The sequence below is a fragment of the Phyllostomus discolor genome, chromosome 2 (genome assembly GCF_004126475.2).
Source record: "Phyllostomus discolor isolate MPI-MPIP mPhyDis1 chromosome 2, mPhyDis1.pri.v3, whole genome shotgun sequence".
Taxonomy (NCBI): Eukaryota; Metazoa; Chordata; class Mammalia; order Chiroptera; family Phyllostomidae; genus Phyllostomus; species Phyllostomus discolor.
In genome coordinates, this window is record NC_040904.2 from 92,395,630 (window position 1) to 92,414,647 (window position 19,018).

Consider the following 19,018-nt stretch of genomic DNA (forward strand, 5'->3'; position numbering starts at 1 on the left):
GACACGTGACTCAAGAAAGGCCGCGTTGGGGCGGGGATCAGGCCGCTTCTCCCCGCCCTCCGGAAGCGCAACACCGAGCACGCCTGCGCAATGGGTGCCAGGTCCACTCTTTGCGACTGGGACCTTAGTGTGCTATTTGTTTCGGAATAGGAGGCTCGGTAGCAGAGGATTTCTCGCCTTTCCTTCCCTCCCATAGCTTCCCTACGTATGGATGCTAAAAGCTGCTGCTGCTGCTACTGAGCTAGTCAGATACTGATTCACCTTTAAGATGTGAGTTCTTCCACTAGACGCTCTTCATAGGAACGGAGGTAACCGCGCCCCTCGGCCCAAAGAGTGCGCTTGCGTGTGAGGGGTGGGCGCGCCGGAGGAGATCCGGATTGCGCAGGTGTGGCCAGACGGCTTTCCCAGGCGTTGGAGGGAAATCTCTCTTACAGGAGAAGTGCCTCTTAGGCCTCTACGTTGCGCCCAGTAGAGTTGTCGCTGTTGGCATTTCAAACCCATCTGTTCACCAATCCCCCAGGCCCTGTGCACATCCTCACACTGGGAGGCTTTGTGCAAATACCTTACACTGCCTAGAAATTAGTGTTCTCAGCATATCAGAAGAGGGCCTTAAGAGTCACTGATTTCAAAGTTCTTTTCTACTCAACATTAGTTGAGTATTAGTTAACAGCAGTGCAACGAAATTTTTCCAAACAAGCTTTTCCCTCCTAGGGAAGAGGAGCAACGGAGGAGAGAAATAACACATGTGAAATTCTCGTCTGTTAGAGCAAAGTTGTTAATAAGAGTGAAATTAAAGAATTGCTTTTGTGAAGAATTCTGCAGTCCCAAAATGTTAGTTACCCACTTGGCTACCTCTGGCAGCACTTCTAATCTGGTTCTCGCCTATTCTGTCTCTAGAGTTCCTCCACCTATCAAATGTTGACACTGCTCATTTACTTCTCCACAGTTTTCTCTTATGCTCCTCAATTTTCTTCTCAGTTTTAATAATAGCCATAGCACAAATCAATGGCATTTGCATTACCCTTAATCTGCCAACAGGGTTGCTCATGAACTTATTCTTCTCTTTAAGGCAATTAGAAAACAGTGGAATGGAAAGCAAGTGCTGTGGTCATCCCATGTTATGCTCCTTGTCAACAATGTATACATTCTTGCTAGGGGCCATATTCATTGCTTTAAGCTCAAGTCGCATCCTATTGGTAAAATATTCAGCCAACGAAGGTAAGTTAGGACTTGGAATATGTATGGAGCACTTCTTTCTAATCACACATTCTTTCTCCTGACTTGGGTTTTCTTGTGTATAATATGGAGATAATACCTTTTCAAGTACTCTGCATCATGTGAATGATGAAGAATGTGTAAATTTTATTTTTTAACCTTTCATTCCTCAGCAAGAGAAATTTTTGATGTTTTGTGAAATTTGGATCAGTCAAGAACAGGTTCCAACCCTTATAGGACAGATCATAACATCTGACTATTGCTTGAATCAGCCGGTCTTTCTGAGCCTGTAGCAATATGTATAATTATAACTAATTTTAAGATAGACAAGAGGATATATTTTTGGTCACTTGGCATTTTTGATGTACTGTCTTAATTACTGTATCACTGGGACAATGCAGATCATTAGCTTTGGTAAATACATCTCAAGCGATCTTTTATGTAAGAATTTGTATTTAAACAGTTTAATTCCATAAAACTGTATTGAGAACTTTTTATGAGCTATTGAGGACACATAAAATTATGACACTGTAACATTTAATGGTCTGCTTGGAAAGTCAGATGTCTATATTTCTCTACTTCGATTTATCTGCCAGGCCCTAGAATAAGTATAAGCAGGTTCAAAGTGCATATGACATAGACCTAGTTCTCAAGAACTCTGTTTATTAGGAAAGACATCATGTAAATATATTGTGAATATGTAACATAATAAATGCAGTTCTATATCAAAGATGAAATAGTTTAGAGTAGAAAGTGATATATTCTGTCTGGGAGAGGATGATGTGGAGTGCAGAGGGATAAGGGAACACTTCCTTGATAAGGTGACAGTTGATCTATAAGAATACAAAGTGATCAGGGGCATTCAAAACAGGCAACAGACTATAAAAATGAACAGATGCATAAAAGCAGGATGGATGTGAGAACATGTAGTTCAGAATTACGGAGCAAAAAGTTTTAAGAACTCAGATGAGAGGGGAAAGGCAGGCTCGGCCAGAGAGAGAAGTGATGATTAGATAGTTAAGGACTTCATTTACTATGCTAAGATCCTGGGACTTTGTTCTCTAGACTTTACAGCCTGGGAAGTAAGGAGTACCTGAAGGATTGTAAACAGAAGGGAAAAATGAAAAAGACTATTATGGTAGGTGGATTCAGGATGGACAAAAGGGGAAGGGACTAGAAGTGAGTAGCCAGTTAGGGGATTATTGCAAATTCAAGCCTCAAATGATGGAGACTAACCAAGGCTTTGGAAGTAGGAACAGAAAAGAGAAGATAGGGTAAAGAAATATTCTAAACATAGAAAAGACAGAACCTGGAGAATATATTGAACATGGAGGTTAAAGGAGATAGAATACTGGATAGTTCAGAGTTTTGTTGGGAGTGGTAAGTGGGTCGGTCATTGATGTTCTCAGCTGAGATGAAGACTATTAAGAGAAAGAAGAGATTGGAAAGAGTTCAGAGAGAATACAGAGTTTTAGCTCTACCTTTCATGAGGCCAGTAGCTGTGTACTTGTTTGTTGCAATAATGAATAAATACAAGGTAGTTATTCATATGCATGTGTTAGTAAGCATTAAAAGTTCCAGAATACAGATTTGGAGACATTAATGTTAAATTGACATTTGAAATTCTAGAGGCAGAGGGCTCATTCAGAGTAAGCATGCAAAACGGGAAAACAGCCAAAGACAGAACTCCGAAGAATGCCAACATTTAACAGGCATGCCGACACTCAGAAGGATGTTAAGAAGGAATTTTTAGCGAGAACTAAATGCACATGACTCAGAAGGAAAAGAAAAAGTTTGAAGACAGAGGGAATTGCAACATCATAAGATAAGGATTAAAACATGCCCTTTGGAATTAGTGATTAGAAGATACTCAGTAATCTCAGGAGAAGGTAGGTTGAATATAGTGGTAGGATGAGAAACAAGATTGCTGGGGACAAGACCTAAATGGAAAGTGGGCAAAATGGAGATAATGAATGTTGACAGTGTTTTAGGGAGAGAAGGAGAAAGTATAGTAGTTGGAGGGGTAGGATATTATATAGTGTTTTCATTTTGGATGAGTGGGTTTTAAGCATATTTATAGGCCAAGGGGAGTAAATCAATTAATAGAAAGGTAAAAGGGATACTGAAGCCAGAGGAATTACTTATTGGAGCAAAGTCCCTGATTGGGAAGATTTTAAAGGGGAGAATGGATGCATAGTGGGACCGTGGCCCCTTTTGGAAGGACTAAAGGGAAACCAGTAAGGATGGATGTAATGTAGATAAGGTGTGTGAGTGTGGCAGAAGGTAAGTGGAGGGAATTGCCAGCATGATGCTGAGACATAGTTTGGAATCAACCATGAAAGAAATACAGGGGGGGGGGGGGGAGAATAAAAACGAGTAAGTTAAAGAGCAGTGACCAGATTTTGAGTTGTATTCTGAAGCCTCCACTCCCACCCTATTCTTGTGTGTGCATGTTTGCTCATGTGTATCATAATAGAGATCCATGAAAAGTATTACTGGAGGAAAATAGAGTGTGATTTCAGTCTAGCTTTGAGCTCAGAAGAGGAAGGGGGAGGACTTTTAACAAAGCTTTGAATGATGTGAAAAAAATTTGAATAGGCAAATAACTAAATTCAGGTTAACATTTATCAAGTGCCTACTAAGTGCAAGGCAACATTAACTCCCAGGTATGTGAAGATGGCTAACATAGTCCCTTTCTGATAAGGGGCTTGCATTCTAAAGGTAAGACACACACATAAAAAAAATAATAACTATAATACAATGTGATGACAGAAGCTTGTAGGAGGAGCTGCGGGATCAGAGATGAATAAAGAATTATGCTTAGGTTGTGAAGGTCAAGGGAAACCGCAGAAAAGAGGAAGAAAGCATGTTCTGGGAAGAAAGAATGTTGAATTGGTGTTTTTCCTCTATACTTGGCCAGTTTAGGTTTTTAATATGATGACCAAGGGAAACAAGCAAATGTTTTCAAAAAGGGGAAAAGTGCATTTTTAAAAATAGTACCTAATAATGCTTGTGTTTGTTTTTGGCAAAATTATATAGCAAGTTGTTTGTAAGCATTTGGAAATGACAGAGTTAACAGCGAAGACCAAAGCATATTAACCAAACCTCATTTCCTAATTAGATTGACTTGTACATTAGGATGGCTTCCCATCATGGGCTTTTGGGGGTGTCAGAGTATTTTCTCTCAGCCCTAGAGTAGCCAGAGTTCTGGACCAGTTGCCTCTTGCCAGATAGCTTCCTTTTCTCCCAATGTATCATTTGTCCCAGAATGCCAAACAAATGTTATCTGTGTGTGCCGTGATACTGAAACAGAGAGGAAAGCTCTTAGTTAAGGGAATATCACGGAGTGTACCTTGAGCTGGTACAAGGCTCACAGAGTCACGCAACAGCTACCATGAGTTGAGCAGTAATTCAGCCAGGTCAGTTCCTAGCTGCTAGAAGAGTCAGGCCCTGAGTTTGTATTAATGGTGAATTTAGAAGGTAGTCTCTAAGGCCATGCCACAAAGCTGTTATTGCCTGTAGCCCCGTCCTCCTCAACATATTTAGCCACAACTTAGGTGAAAACATGAGAGGCGTATTTATCAAATTTCAAGGATAATAAAATGCTGAATGGGGTAGAGATAGATCAAATATTAGGTGAATTAATTTAAAAATCCAAAAGAGCAAAGCCAACTGGATGAATGTTAATATAACTAGTATTAAAATCCAGCTTTTAAGTTTAAAAACGACTCTATTAACTGTATATAAACGTTGTATGGAACAAAATTTATAGTTAAACATTTTTGTTACATTTCAGAGAACAAATATGATTATCTTCCAACTACTGTGAATGTGTGCTCAGAATTAGTGAAGCTGGTTTTCTGTGTGCTTGTGTCAATCTGGGTTATAAAGAAAGGTGAGTCTTTAAACAATACTTACGTACGTGTTAAAAATCAAAATACAGAATCGAAAAGTATTAGAAGTTACAGGAACATTTTATGTTATTTAGCCTATTAATTTTACACATGAGGACATTAAAACACAAACATAAGTATGATTATCCATATTTTGCAAGTGGAGAAACGGGCTCAAAGAGAAAGCCTTCTGCAGTTCTGGGTATCAGGGGGCAAAGCCAGAACACCAAGCCAGATTTTCTAGTGTCCTGTCCATTGCTCTAGTTTGTAGCTTGTTTCTGTAATGGTTCACACCGTGAGTGAGTTCATGTTCAAATTCAGGATTTTTTAAGTTACTGCTGTCTGGCTTACTATGAAGCACATCACAAAGCAGCCCCATTTCCTGCAAGGGAGGCAGCATAGTGCATTGGGGTCAGGGAGGCTGTATTATTTTAACTTTTCTGAGCTCTAGTTTCATCAACTATCAAGGATATTAATCTTTTCTCATATGTAAAGTATCTAGTGTTTTGTGGCACTGAAAACATATTAATTCTTCATGCATGTTTCCCAATTATTATTGAGCCTTTGCTCTCTCTACTATGATCTGTCTTCCATAGGAGGTAAACAGAATTTATTAAAGGGCTTATCCAAGGAAGATGTCTTGTCATACTCGAGAGTTTCAATCTGTGCAAGGTTTCCAGTTAGTGAAATACATTTCTTGATCTCATGAAATTCATGCACTATTTTCAGGGCTTAAATTTAAATTTTCCGTCTTTTCATTTTATTTTACATTCTCTCTTACAGTACCTTCCTGAGTTTTTGAAGATCTGGAAATGGTACAATAACTCAATACTAGGATTAGTAAAATTTAATTTTCTCTACTTCTCCAGATAGAAATTTTCACTTAGCATCTCCCTTTCCTGATCCCCACCCCTTTCCCCACCCACACGCACCACAGAGAGGGGGATGTGGAATACCAGCAGGAACTCTTTGAGTTTTTTTCTACTTATTTTAATTTGTTGATTTTTTTCTTGATCTTATACCCTCGGAACACTAAGAGAAACCATAGTGTATCCGGAGTTGCCTTAAGTGATACTTCTATCTCAGGTTAACAGGAATAATGAGAATCAGTAATCCTCAAGTGCTACCGATTGTCAGTGATGATGCACAGTGGTAGGGTGCAGAAGGATAATAATGTAATAAGGAAATTCTCTATTGTCTGATTTCTTAAGGCTAATAGTCACTTATGGAAGCAAGTTCATAAAGTCTCTTTTAAGGAATTATGCCAAAAATCAAATACAATTTATTGCCTATAAAAATATGGGCATTCTCATCAAGATCATTTATTTATTTCTGTGTTTCTTTCTTTAGATCATAAAAGTAGAAACTTGAGATGTGCTTCCTGGAGGGAATTCTTCAATTTCATGAAGTGGTCCATTCCAGCCTTTCTTTATTTCCTGGATAATTTGATTGTCTTCTATGTCCTTTCCTATCTTCAACCTGTAAGTAAATATGACAAAATAGCTGGGAAAACACAGATAAATGAATTTCAGGGCTAATCCTTTTTTTTTTTTAATAATTTTTCTGGGCATTGTTAGTTTCCTTCCCTGGCCTTTCTGAGGTTTGACCAGAATCATCTGAGTACTGATTTACCAATATGCTTGCCAGATTCTCTCACTGGTAAAGTTTGCCGTATAAAACTTTCTGTTTTGTGGGAGTTGCTACCTGGCCAGGGAATCCGGACCCATGTCTCTTTGTGTAACCTTAATCAATCTGCCTATTTTCTGAGCCATCCTATCTATGATTACCAGCCTCTAATACTAATCTCAATATTTAGGTGCTCCAAGGAGACTTAACTCAGAAAATTATACACTCAGTGCACTGCTCTTTCTTACACCTGCTTGATATAGTTTATATGTATTCTTTCTGTATAATTTTCTTTTTGTTAGTCCTGTCATTTAACTAACAAGTACTTCAAGGGTAGAGATTGTATCCTTCCAACTGTAAATGCTTTTTATATAACTGATACTACTGGAATATTTTGATCTCTTTTTGTATTATTCATGCTGATTTAGAGAACCATTGGTAATCAGAATTAAAATCGGTCTTCTGTTCTTACCTCTTACTCAGTTTGGGTCATGTGTTTATTTTTTCTTAATGTTTTAAAAAATGAGCATTCTTGTTCCCATTGTTGCCAAAATGTGTTACAAGTTCCTTTTAAGCATAAATTCAGGCATCTATTACAAATAAGATTTTTATTCATTCTAGTCCTCTATGTGAAACCTCTTAAATATAGCCAAATTATTTTGTGAGTGGGATGAAAAGGAGGGATTCATAGAGAACTGTAGTTGAAAACAGGAGTTTGATTCTTTTGCACAATTTAGAAGCCATGTAACTAGGCAAGCCCCAAGTGCTCTAAGAGTCAGTTGGTTTGTAAAAGGAAATAATGTTACCATACCCACTCAAAGGCAGGGACGTGGGCCAGGTGATCACCTGACATTCCTTTCAGCTCTGTGATCCATGTTATTGTTAATAAGTGTCCATTCACCTAAAATATGTCCTCTCCTAAATTCTTGCTTCTGCTGTATTTTTCAGATCTGAGAATTCCTGTACCTGGTGACACAATTATTCATATTCACTAAGTATATATTTGTTATATTTTATTTATATCCAGCAGATTACCGATAGCTCTGCATTTATGTCTTTCCTACATTGCCCAATACCAAAGCAAGATTACAGTTTCCTGTTTTTCTTTCAACCTGTTGCTTTGCGCTTCCTTCCTGATAATATACAACCACAAATATTACAAAATAAATCACATGGCTATGTACTGCTGGAAGGAATTAAATAGACATACATGGAAGTTTTAGGGCAAAGAGCTCTAGTGTGTTGTTTATTCTGTACTATTGCATGGAAAGAGTTTTCAGAAGTCACCAGGCCAGCCAGGATGCTTCGTGAGTACACTTGCACTGCCATGGTTGTGATGATCAGGGCCACCACTTCCCCACTTTCTTATATCCTCTTCACTCTTCTAACTAGCAACTCACAGACATTCATGTACAGGGACAGACACTGAGGAAATCTTAAAATAGCGGTACCCATAAAAATTCAGTAGAAAAACAACAATGTTTTTAGTCTTGGAATTTTTGTTAATTATTATTGGATTTACTGTTGCTTCTTTAGTTCAGCTGCATATTGGCCATATGTGCTGGTTATATAAGATCGTTGATACTCTTTGGAGTTTGGTCATCTTAAAGTGACAGCAAGGAGGAAGGCAGGGTGAACTAAATCCAGTTTATTTAAAAGTATTTATATTGTTAGATCCAATTATGAGGAACAATGATAAAATTTCATACTTTCTAGGCCAAAATGTATGTGTGTGTTTTCAGATTAATAGTCTCATATGTAAAATATGACTGAATTTAGAAAAAGACCTTTATAAAATTTGACTAATGCATTTCTGAGTTTTTAGAACAATGTGAATAAATCCTAAGGACTGTCAAATATGAGTTTGGTAGTGAATCACTGATAGTTCAGCCAGGAAAATTGATTCAGTTCCTACAATAGTAAGGATGCTTAAAAACCTGTATCTCTATTACCTTAATGTATAAATGGGCCTAACAGAACCTACCTTCTCTCTAGCCATAGAAACAGTATTAAAAGACTATTAAAGCACTTTGAGAGCTCAGAGCAGTATTCTTTGGAAGCATGGTAACTGTTACTTCAGACATAAACCTTTAACGTTTGTATTTCCAGATCTGCACATACAGATTATTTACCCAGGCATTTGCTGAATTTCAGCACATTTTGAAAGCCTGTACAATAATTTGATCATATCTGCATAAATTTAACAAGCAATGAAAATGGAATTTAATCTTCTAGTGAAATAGCTGCCCTAATAACCCCTCTGGTTTTTGACCAAAAAAGCTTTTCTTGTCAGGTGAACCACGAAGCTGGGAGATTTCTGAGGTCAGTACTTTATTTGGATTGTAACTCTATCTTCTCTTTCTTTCTAGGCCATGGCTGTTATCTTCTCAAATTTTAGCATTATAACAACAGCTCTTCTATTCAGGATAGTGCTGAAGTAAGTAACTTGTTGGGAAAGCACATGTGGTACTTTGAAATGGTGCAGCCTTGTTTCAGATGATATACCCAGAGCACTGAACCCTCCGAATCCCAAGGCCAGGATTTTATTCCTAATTGGCTTTGTGTCTTGGCAAGGTGCTTAACGAATCTGGAAAGCAGCTCCACGGCTAGCCTGCCTAAATCCTCTGGGATTCCATGTTCCAAATGTTTTTTCTTAGCATCTCCCCCTGCCCCCCAAAAAAGATAGTTGACTGTGTTATGAGTTTAATTTTCAGTGTCAGATTTTTAACAAAGAATTCACGAAGTGGGTTGCTTTTTTTTCCAGAATCTCTATTACAGTAGTAGGGAACCAAGAAGTTCCTATGATTAATACATATTTGTTATTTGGAGTTTAGAGATGATAAAGAGTGGCAAATTCTTTGTAAAACTACTTGAGATGAGTACGTGATTTAAGTTCTAACTGGCTGAGGATTTGCATGAGCAATCAAGTCACATTAATATTAATAAAAATGGTAGATTTTTAAATGTCAAAATTCTATCACCAGTCGTTCCTATCTCCAGGAAGACCTTTGAATAAAATACACTATTTTCAACTAAACAGACTTTGCTGCAAAAGCAAAGGCCAGAATGTTCTAAGGTAGAGCGGGATCTGGACACTCAACTCCAGTTTGATCTGTTATTTAGTGATGATGATGATAAAAAATAAAGTTAACTTCTTGTTATATTTGTTGTGATTGTTTTTCTTTAATTTCGCATTCACTTTCTGTTTTTAATTTCTTGTTTCTCAATGTGCTGTGTCACAACATGCTTTCATTTATGTGTACAGAACAATGCATGGCTCAGTACATAGACACTCAGAAAATAAGTGTTGAAGCCATAATACCTTCAATACATAAATTTTATGGAATTCTTAAAAGATTTTTTTTATCCTGAGGAAACATCCAATTTAATAATTAATGTAAGAGATAGAAAAAGAACATTTTACGTCATCCAGTTTAAATGTTGCAGTACACTGAAGTTTCTTTTGCATCTTATTTTTTATGAAATTTTTTCATTATTAATTGTGACAAGAGTTCAACTAGCATATTAAGGAATGCTATTCCCGAAATGTTTTGAAGTCTTTAAAATCAACATGAAAATCACTGTGTAGCATTAAAAGTTGGCTTCTGAGAAAATATATGTAAGCAATAATATTTTTATTTTGGTTCCTATGATAAAATTAGAGATGCACTTCCATAAAGGAAGTAAAGTTGACTCTGACACTTAATAAAAGGTTCACTATTTAGTGAGGAAGTGAAGGTCTCAAAAACATGTTTTTTTTTAAGTGAAAATTTTTTTCCTCTGAATGATAGTTAATTAGCGCATATGGTATTATATTTATTGTATAATAAATATATAATGTCTTATTTCACTGTCTTACATCAAAATTACATCAATTTAAAACTAAACTTACCAATGAAAAGAAACAAAGTATGTATTGCCTGAGTTAAAATTGGCCAGTAGTTTGACTCCAGGGCATGAGCCTTAGTTCTGAGGCCAAGGTGAGGGGCCACTTAGAAAGACCCTGCCTACCCAGAGCAGATTCAACTGCTCTATAGGCAGTGTGGCCAGGGAGCTTCTTGGCTAGGCAGTGATGAGAAAACATTAAGGACTCAGGGCCAAGCACTGTGCTGAAGGTCTTTCTACCCTATTTTGCATCTTACCTTGATCCCATGGGGCAGGTACTGTTACCGTCCCCAGTCATCAGTAGATTTCATCTCAAGCTGAGTCTGTTCTTAGAGCTCAGAGTCACTGAGCATTTTGCTGTGTTGGGTGGCTTTCTTTGACTTAGAGGAGAGTGTCTGGGTGGACAAAGCTGGGAAAAGAGGGACCAACTTGAAATAAGCTGCTTGCCTTCTGGCAGAGAATGTCACCACCATGGGCAAAGATGGGCATGTTAAATTTTGAAGCATTTAACAATTTATATTAACAAGGTTAATTCTTACTGTAACCAAATCCAAATCTATTTATACTATAAACTTTAAATGTTTGCTCTTAATACTATTAATTATAATATTATATTGCTAGCTCTAATAAATTAACTTTGTTATAACTCAAATTTAAAATTTTTTTTCACATATTTTACCTCTTGATATCCAGAGCAGTAATTCTCATTCTTAGACATGCATTTGCTTTGTGGTTAATATCTCTCTTGACTTCTTGGAAGTTATTTATATTAAAGAAACAATAAAATTACTCCATTTTTGTTATTTCCGCAAGCACTGAGTTCCCAGAGTGGTTCTTAGTTTCTGATTTGTGAGTCATCACTGAAGCTACTCTGAATAGTACAACTAATATATAATAGTAATCTAATACTCTTTTATGAGAATGCTTTTTAAATATTTTCTATTACATTTTAATATCAACTCCTTTTTGTTGTATTTTGGTTATTTTGTTGGTGGTGGTTTATGTTGTTTGTCTATTTTTCCCTATTTATTCTGTGAATCATTTGATGGTCTTCTGCCCTTGGCAATAAAATTTTGACCTAAGAGTAACATCTTGAGTTCTATTACATATTCTAAAATTGTTTGCCATAAATAACTCATTTCACTTAGAATACTATAGTCCTCTCATACTTCACTGTAGTAGAGCCATCAAATACCCCCACACATAAATAAAGAATATAAGGCCACATTGGCAGGAAAAAATAAGTCCAGTGACTAATGCAAGAGTTAATTGGAAGAATTCAAACTGGGAAAAGAGAAAATATTACTGTTGAAATGTTTTACTGTCTTTTCTAGAAAACCCCATGGGAATATATACTCATTTCTTTGAAGTGTAGACATTGCTTCGAAGTGAAAACTGGTGATAGGCCTCAAAGTCTCAGTGGTTCGCTCCCCAGGCTTAGCAAAGTTGTATAATCTTGTTTGCTTAGGCTTTAGTAAATAATTTCAACATGAGCTTTGAGATTTGGGGGCAAAAGATAAAGACCAGCACTTATTTTCACCTAAAAAGTACATATGTTTCTCTGATTTCTTCAAAGAGAAGCTATGGGAAAAATTATTAAGCACATTTTGAAACATGATGCGTATCTTAGAAGTTATGATCAAGTTTGGTTACTCTCTGAACCAGCAGAAAAATAAAAGTGGAGCTCAGTAGTCAGCACATCTCCAAAATCTTCATTCACTTAGTAAATCTTTTTATAATTTCTCATAAATCTGTTCTTGGTCACTCTCTTTGTGCTACTAAAAATATGTTCAGTTTCTTATAAAAACAGTTATAAGTGAATGAATGATTGCCACTTAATTATTTTCATGCTCTGCCTTGGTTCACTGCCACCAAATAGGGTAGAGATGCCCCATCTGACATAATTTGGACCTAATTGTTGAGTTTTGGACCTCAGTTGATTAAGGGGCACTGCAAAGTGAGGAATTATTTTTTTTTAAATACATACTTTAAACAGTTTAACTTAAGATAGGTAAAATGCATCCAGTGTATTACCCATTCTTTTAATGAAAAGCTAAGGTCTTTGAGTAGGGTTTGGTCATTGGAGTTCTTTGGCTTTTTTCTTGAACCTACATTTATTACACATCATTCATGATTTCCGGTTTTAGTTTCTTTAAAGTAGAGCAAGTCCTTAAAAGTACTTTTAAAGTAGTTTCTTCTACATTTTTATTTTCCATTTATTCATTTCATTAATCATAAGATCAACTATACCTAAATCAAGGCAGTTTTTTTTATTCTTGTGAGTGATTTCCCTTTAATTTTCCTAAAGCATTCTTAGTTTTCATTAAAACAGCAATTCTCTTCTATCATTTGTAATTTATCATTTATGTAACCATCAAAATATATCATTTTAATAATGAGGCCACATGGCAAAAGCACATTTAGTAACAGACTGTGAGCAGATTCCCTCAGGTAGAGGAGCCTTCTGGCCGCAAGTGTTCCCCTCCGAGCCCCAGTCTGGATGTTGTCCCGGGGCAGTGGGGAGGTCAGTTGGGTCTCTGCTGTTGCCTCCACTAACCTGAGGAACAAACTTCCCTGCACAGTCATCATTTATAAGAGTGCAGATGGCTACTTACTAAGCTTTATTTCCTTTGCTGAAAATCTATTTTTAGCCTAATTGTTCATCATTTTTATCTTCCCAAGAACAACTTTGAATGAGTAATTACTTGCAGTTAAGTACTATTTAGCCTGTTTAAGGGTCTGTTTCCTTAGATTCAATGTCAGTAGTAGTGGAAAATCTATGGCTGTCAGAATTGAAAACTTCTAAAGGAACTGTAGATCATTGCCTCATTTGTCTTGATATACAGTAATTGGTTATAATGATTTTTATAAACTGGGCCCTCATTTTCCAACCTGTATTTTCTGTTTCCATTTGATTTGCTTTCTACCACTTAACGCATACCAGCTACACCTTCAGAAATGTATGTGGCTAGTTCACAGTTTCTGCACTAGCCCATCACTAAGTACTAGATCTGGTTATTTGAGAATATATGCACGAAAAGACATGTTTGTGCACACAGCTGTGCTGCTGTTTAGGCTGGTCTGTGCATTTAGCAATTGTATGGCATGAAGCTCTGTGGAAGCATCAGTGAAACCAGACATTTGTTCCTATTTATGTATGCATCTTGAGAACTCAGAATTACTGTACTTAAGAGGCGCGTTGGTCCAGAAGGAAGACATGCGAAACCAAGGCTTAGACCCTTCCTTTTCATAAATACATTACTTTAAGGAAGTCAGTTACCCTCAGAACGTTGTTTCCTCTAGAGCAGGAATTGCTCAAACCCCAGTTGGTGCTCAAGTGCTCCATAATTCTTGTAACTTCTAGTTCTGATCTGTTATTTTACACTTCAGCCTTTGCTATGTTATTCCCTTTTTCCCCACTCTGGTGTCATCTACTAATCCATCTTTAAACTTGAAGATACTGTTCCCCTAGAGGCCTCCCTGTCTACCCCAACCTGAGGCAGCTACTCCTCTTAGTCAACACTGTATGTTCTTGTTGGCTTTGCTTAGACTCTTCCCTCTGCCTCGATACATCACCAGTTCCCTTTTCACACAGCAGACTCCAGTGTATTGTTCACTTTTCTGCTCAAGTGCCCTTTCTTTGAAGCAAGCAATACCTGGCTCCATTACAGACTCGCGTGTTCCTTCCTCAGTGTACTCCAGTTGTTCCATGTATCATTTGTCACACATCATAGTGCCGTCACTTAGTGTCACGGCTCTTTCCCTATTAAAGTGTAAACTCCTCGAGGATGGACATCAAGCCCTTGTCTTCCCAGGGTGCCTGGCACACTGAATGAATCCACAAAACAGGAGCATAATCATGCATGTCTTCTATATCTCACAAGTTTGTTGCTAAGCAAAATAAAGCACTGTCAGGACTTTGTATAACTCAATACTAAAAACGTTTTTCTTTGCCTTATCAAATAGTAGTTTGCTATAAAAATGCTTTATGATTAGGTCACAGATCTGGGAGACAGCTTTCTTAAACCTTTTTTGGGTTGCAAATACCTTTGAAATTTGACAGGGCTTTGAAGGGTCTCCTGGAGTTGGGGAGCGGGCTGAGAATTCACCTACATAGATGATTTGGCACACACTGCAAGGATTCATAAATTCATCACATTCTGGTTTGTGAAAACCAGGTTGAATGCCTCTGCTCTAATTTACTTTATAGTAGGATAAAAAACTTTCGTTCCAAAGGTTCAAGATCAGCTCTGAAGATAGGAGGCTTCGTTAAACTTGCAAGCTCAAAGGAAACTTACAATGAGGTGAAATGACTAAATGGTCTTAAGGGACATTTATTATAAAAATGAATAAAAACATCGAGTTTAAGAAGCAGAGACACTTAAATTGTGGAGAATCTTAGCAAAAACTGGCTACAGTTTGTTCAACCAAGTCCTCAACTGAGTTTTTGGGATAAACAGTTGATATGGAGGGGAGGAAAACCCGTAGTGAAATCCTGTTTTTCACTTTTGAACAGGAGGCACCTAAACTGGATACAGTGGGCTTCCCTCCTGATTCTGTTTCTGTCTATTGTGGCCCTCACTGCTGGGACTGACACTTCACAGCATAACCTAGCAGGACATGGATTTCATCACGATGCCTTCTTCAGCCCATCCAATTCCTGCCGCCTTTTCACAAGTGAGTGTCCCAGAAAAGACAATTGCACAGCAGAGGAGTGGACTTTTTCTGACTCTAAGTGGAACACCACATTCCGATTTTTCAGTCACATCCGTCTTGGCTTGGGCCACGTTCTGATCATAGTCCAGTGTTTTACTTCTTCAATGGCCAATATCTATAATGAAAAGATATTGAAGGAGGGGAACCAGCTCACTGAAAATATCTTCGTACAGAACAGCAAACTCTATTTCTTTGGCATTCTTTTCAATGGGCTGACCCTGGGCCTTCAGAGCAGTAACCGTGATCAGATTAAGAGCTGCGGGTTTTTTTATGGCCACAATGCATTTTCAGTAGCCCTCATTTTTGTAACTGCATTCCAGGGCCTCTCGGTGGCTTTTATTCTGAAGTTTTTGGATAACATGTTCCATGTCTTAATGGCCCAGGTGACCACTGTCATCATCACAACAGTGTCTGTCCTGGTCTTTGACTTCAGGCCCTCCCTGGAGTTTTTCTTAGAAGCCCCATCAGTTCTTCTCGCCATATTTATTTATAATGCCAGCAAGTCCCAAGCTCTGGAATATGGACCTAGGCAAGAAAGGATCCGAGATCTAAGTGGCCGTCTTTGGGAGCGCTCCAGTGGGGTAAGTTTGTGAGGATACTGCTTTTTGCCTGTTCTTCCCCAGTTCAAAGCATGGTTACACAAGAAAAGAAATAGGTTAGTATTGATTATCAAAGGGTGTATTAGATCTCTGTGATTTTAAAAATTATTCAGCAGACATTTGTTGGGCTCATGTTACTGCTTTCAAGGTTCTAGAAAAAATACAAATCACAGTCTGAAGAACCTTAAGCACTGGTTGTAAACGAACATTATAGAGTAGGAACTGGAAGGTGCCTCACAGCTTTATCTTGTTCAGTAACCACAGTTTACAAGAGAAGAAACAGACTCAGAGAGGCTACATGTGACAGAAAGTGAAAGAACTGGCACTAAACCCGTGAAGTCTGACTCCTACTTCATTACTCTTCCCACTCCACCATTGTTGGAGAAACAAGCCTCGTTAATAAAAAAGTTGACCTGGCTCCTAAACTTTCCCTGTAGTTGTTCATAAACCACATGCCGGGTAGGCAGGCGTTGCTTATCTCACCCACTGAGGTGGTGGTTCTCAAAAGGATCTTACAAGAGAAAAATGTTTTCTAAAAAAAATACTTATGCAGTTATTCTGAGTAACATTATTCTTCCAGTTGCTTATTGTTTTAGGAGGGTCTGCAGTCATATTATTAGTAAATTAATAATGATCTTTTGGAGATTCAAGTAAGGAGTTAAAATATTTGTTATAAATAAAAGATTTAAATTTACAATTTTCAAGAACACTAAATATGAAATATTTTATGCAGTGAACATTTCATTTTTGGGGAAAAAGTAATCTATTTTTACTCGAGTTCATGGCAGAGCTTCACTGAACAATGATTCTGAAATGGTTACACAACAGATTCTTCAGATGGAAAAATTAGAGTCTTGAGTACCACATGCCATGACCTCAGCCAGAGTATAGATTCAGAAGTCCTGTGTTCTTTCCCAGTGGTCTGATTACACTGCTTGCTCTACTTTTTGTATAAGAATATCAATTTAGGTATAAGAATATCAATTTAGGTAACAAGACCTACTTTGTATCTTTCTCCAATCTTTAGTCATTTCCCCTTAAGACCAGCAGAGGGTGCTCCTTACTTTGCTCATGTTAACTTCAAAATTCAAGTACTAGACTCATGTATTTCAGTTTTTCATAATCTCATACATATGAAATTAACTTCCAGGAACTTCAGTATATGTTCAGTTTCATTTGACCAGATTACATCTATAGTATAATGGAATACCATTAATTGTGAGTTTCCACCTTGGTAATCATTAAAAACACTACATTTCTAGTTTGGTTTTAATTAATTACTGATTTCATGTTTCCTTTTAGGATGGAGAGGAACTGGAAAGACTCACCCAACCCAAGAATGCCACTGAGTCAGATGAAGATACTTTCTAATTGGTAGCCAAATAATTGGCTGATCTTACAACCTTGTTTTCATAATTTTCAGCCTGTGTTAATATTCATCTTTTCACTTTGATAAACCAAGAACATGTCCAAAGAAAAATGCTCTTTGCATACGTAACTACTTCTAAACAGTTCTATCCAAGACTTAGATTACATAGAGGCTAAAAAGGGCTAAGGAGCTGACATAAAAGTAATAGTACAGAGACTGCATTAGTGACCAGTGCTAGAGAAAATAAGATATATTCACAGATTATTTTTCTTGTCATCCAAGGTTCCAAAAACCTTATAATAACCAGGTTAGCTGTGCCCCATAAATACACAAATACAGATCTGTTTGCCAGATATTGATAATTATGTAGTTCTACTCTGTGCCAAAGTCTTTACTTTTTTATCATTATAAACACCACCTGGGTTGTCTCTTGAATTTTGAGGTCCTGGAGATACACATTTGGCAATTAAAATGCTACGTGACTCTAGAGAACTTGAAGGCCACTTGGCTGCAACATTGATTTGAGGTTAACGTAGTCCATGCTAAATGTTTTGCTGAGCAAGCAGTTTTTCAGAATCAAAATCTCAGAATTTTAATCTGTAGGATTTCAAAGGGAACTTAATTTTTACTGATTATCTTTGGGTGGTTTTCTGTGCACATAGGCTTCAAGTTAGGTGGAAATTGCTTCCCAGTCACCAGTTATCACTTGTATTTTAAATCACTTAAGCCATGGTGAGTCTTTTCCTCCTCAGGTTGACCTTACTATTCTTGGGTTATTATATTTTGGAGAATTAAGAAGGAGCCATTTCATTGTCTCAGATATTAATTAGAACTTATGATTACATATCATATCTGGTTCCTAAGATTTGAGACACTGGCTTCAGAATCATACCAGATTGTCACTAAGACTAATGTCTATGAGTTCCTTTTAAAACGGTCACTTTGCAAACAATGACTTTCAGTGAAGTATGAATATTATTCTAAAAAACAGGAAGGCCAATAATAAAGCACTTTATAGTAACAATATTTTACACTCCAAGTGCATGGTATTTTTCAACATGTGTTTTGCATGCAGCCAACTGACTCCGAGGTAGAGAAGTCAAGTGATGGATAATTTTGAAGTGGGAACACAAGTGACTTGCCACAGTCATGCCACTGGGTGGTGGCAGGACGAGAGTTGTTAGCTGGAGCTAATAGGCCTGTATGATTGCAAACAGCAGTACACTGTGAATGTGAGCCTTAAAGTGTTGTTTTCATGCAGTCCTTTCCCCTAATTTTCATTTCCCTAATTTTCATACAGATTGAACATTAAAAATATTATTAAATAATCATCTATGACATGCAGAATAATATAACTGGCAAGAGTTGGTGGAAATTTATAAATAAAATAATTACTAAACCTATGTCTTGTGTTGCCACTCTGTCATGTGAGGTGGGATGTGAAGTACTTTTAATTTCAAAAATTTGAGTGAGGCGGAAACCCAAATAGCTTTTAAAACTCTTTCAGTAGATCTTGACTTCAGGGAATAGCAAAACTGTTCACCTTTTCATAGGCATTCCCATGTGAATGAGAAGATTACATCATTATAACAACTTAAAATGCAAGGGAAATCATATATAAGAAGACCTCACTTTTAGGAAATTAAGCATCCAAAACATTTATCTGGCACTACAGATAAAATTAGAATACTATTTTTGCAAAGGTACTACCTACA

General features: G+C 37.2%; 1 protein-coding gene across 2 annotated transcripts; it reads left to right on the forward strand.

The window, feature by feature from the left end:
* Positions 1-63: 63 nt before the first annotated feature.
* On the forward strand, positions 64-18,706 carry SLC35A5 (solute carrier family 35 member A5). Of its 2 annotated transcripts, XM_028504460.2 has the most exons (7): positions 64-308; positions 1,070-1,218; positions 5,012-5,110; positions 6,459-6,589; positions 9,104-9,171; positions 15,136-15,916; positions 17,237-18,706. In XM_028504460.2, the coding sequence occupies exons 2-7, from the start codon at positions 1,089-1,091 to the stop codon at positions 17,303-17,305; spliced, it is 1,278 nt and encodes a 425-aa protein (XP_028360261.1). In that variant the 5' UTR covers positions 64-308; positions 1,070-1,088; the 3' UTR covers positions 17,306-18,706. The 2 variants fall into 2 exon arrangements, with proteins under 2 accessions (XP_028360261.1, XP_035873982.1); XM_036018089.1 differs by lacking the exon at positions 1,070-1,218 and having other exon boundaries at positions 65-308.
* The last annotated feature ends 312 nt before the right edge of the window (positions 18,707-19,018 follow it).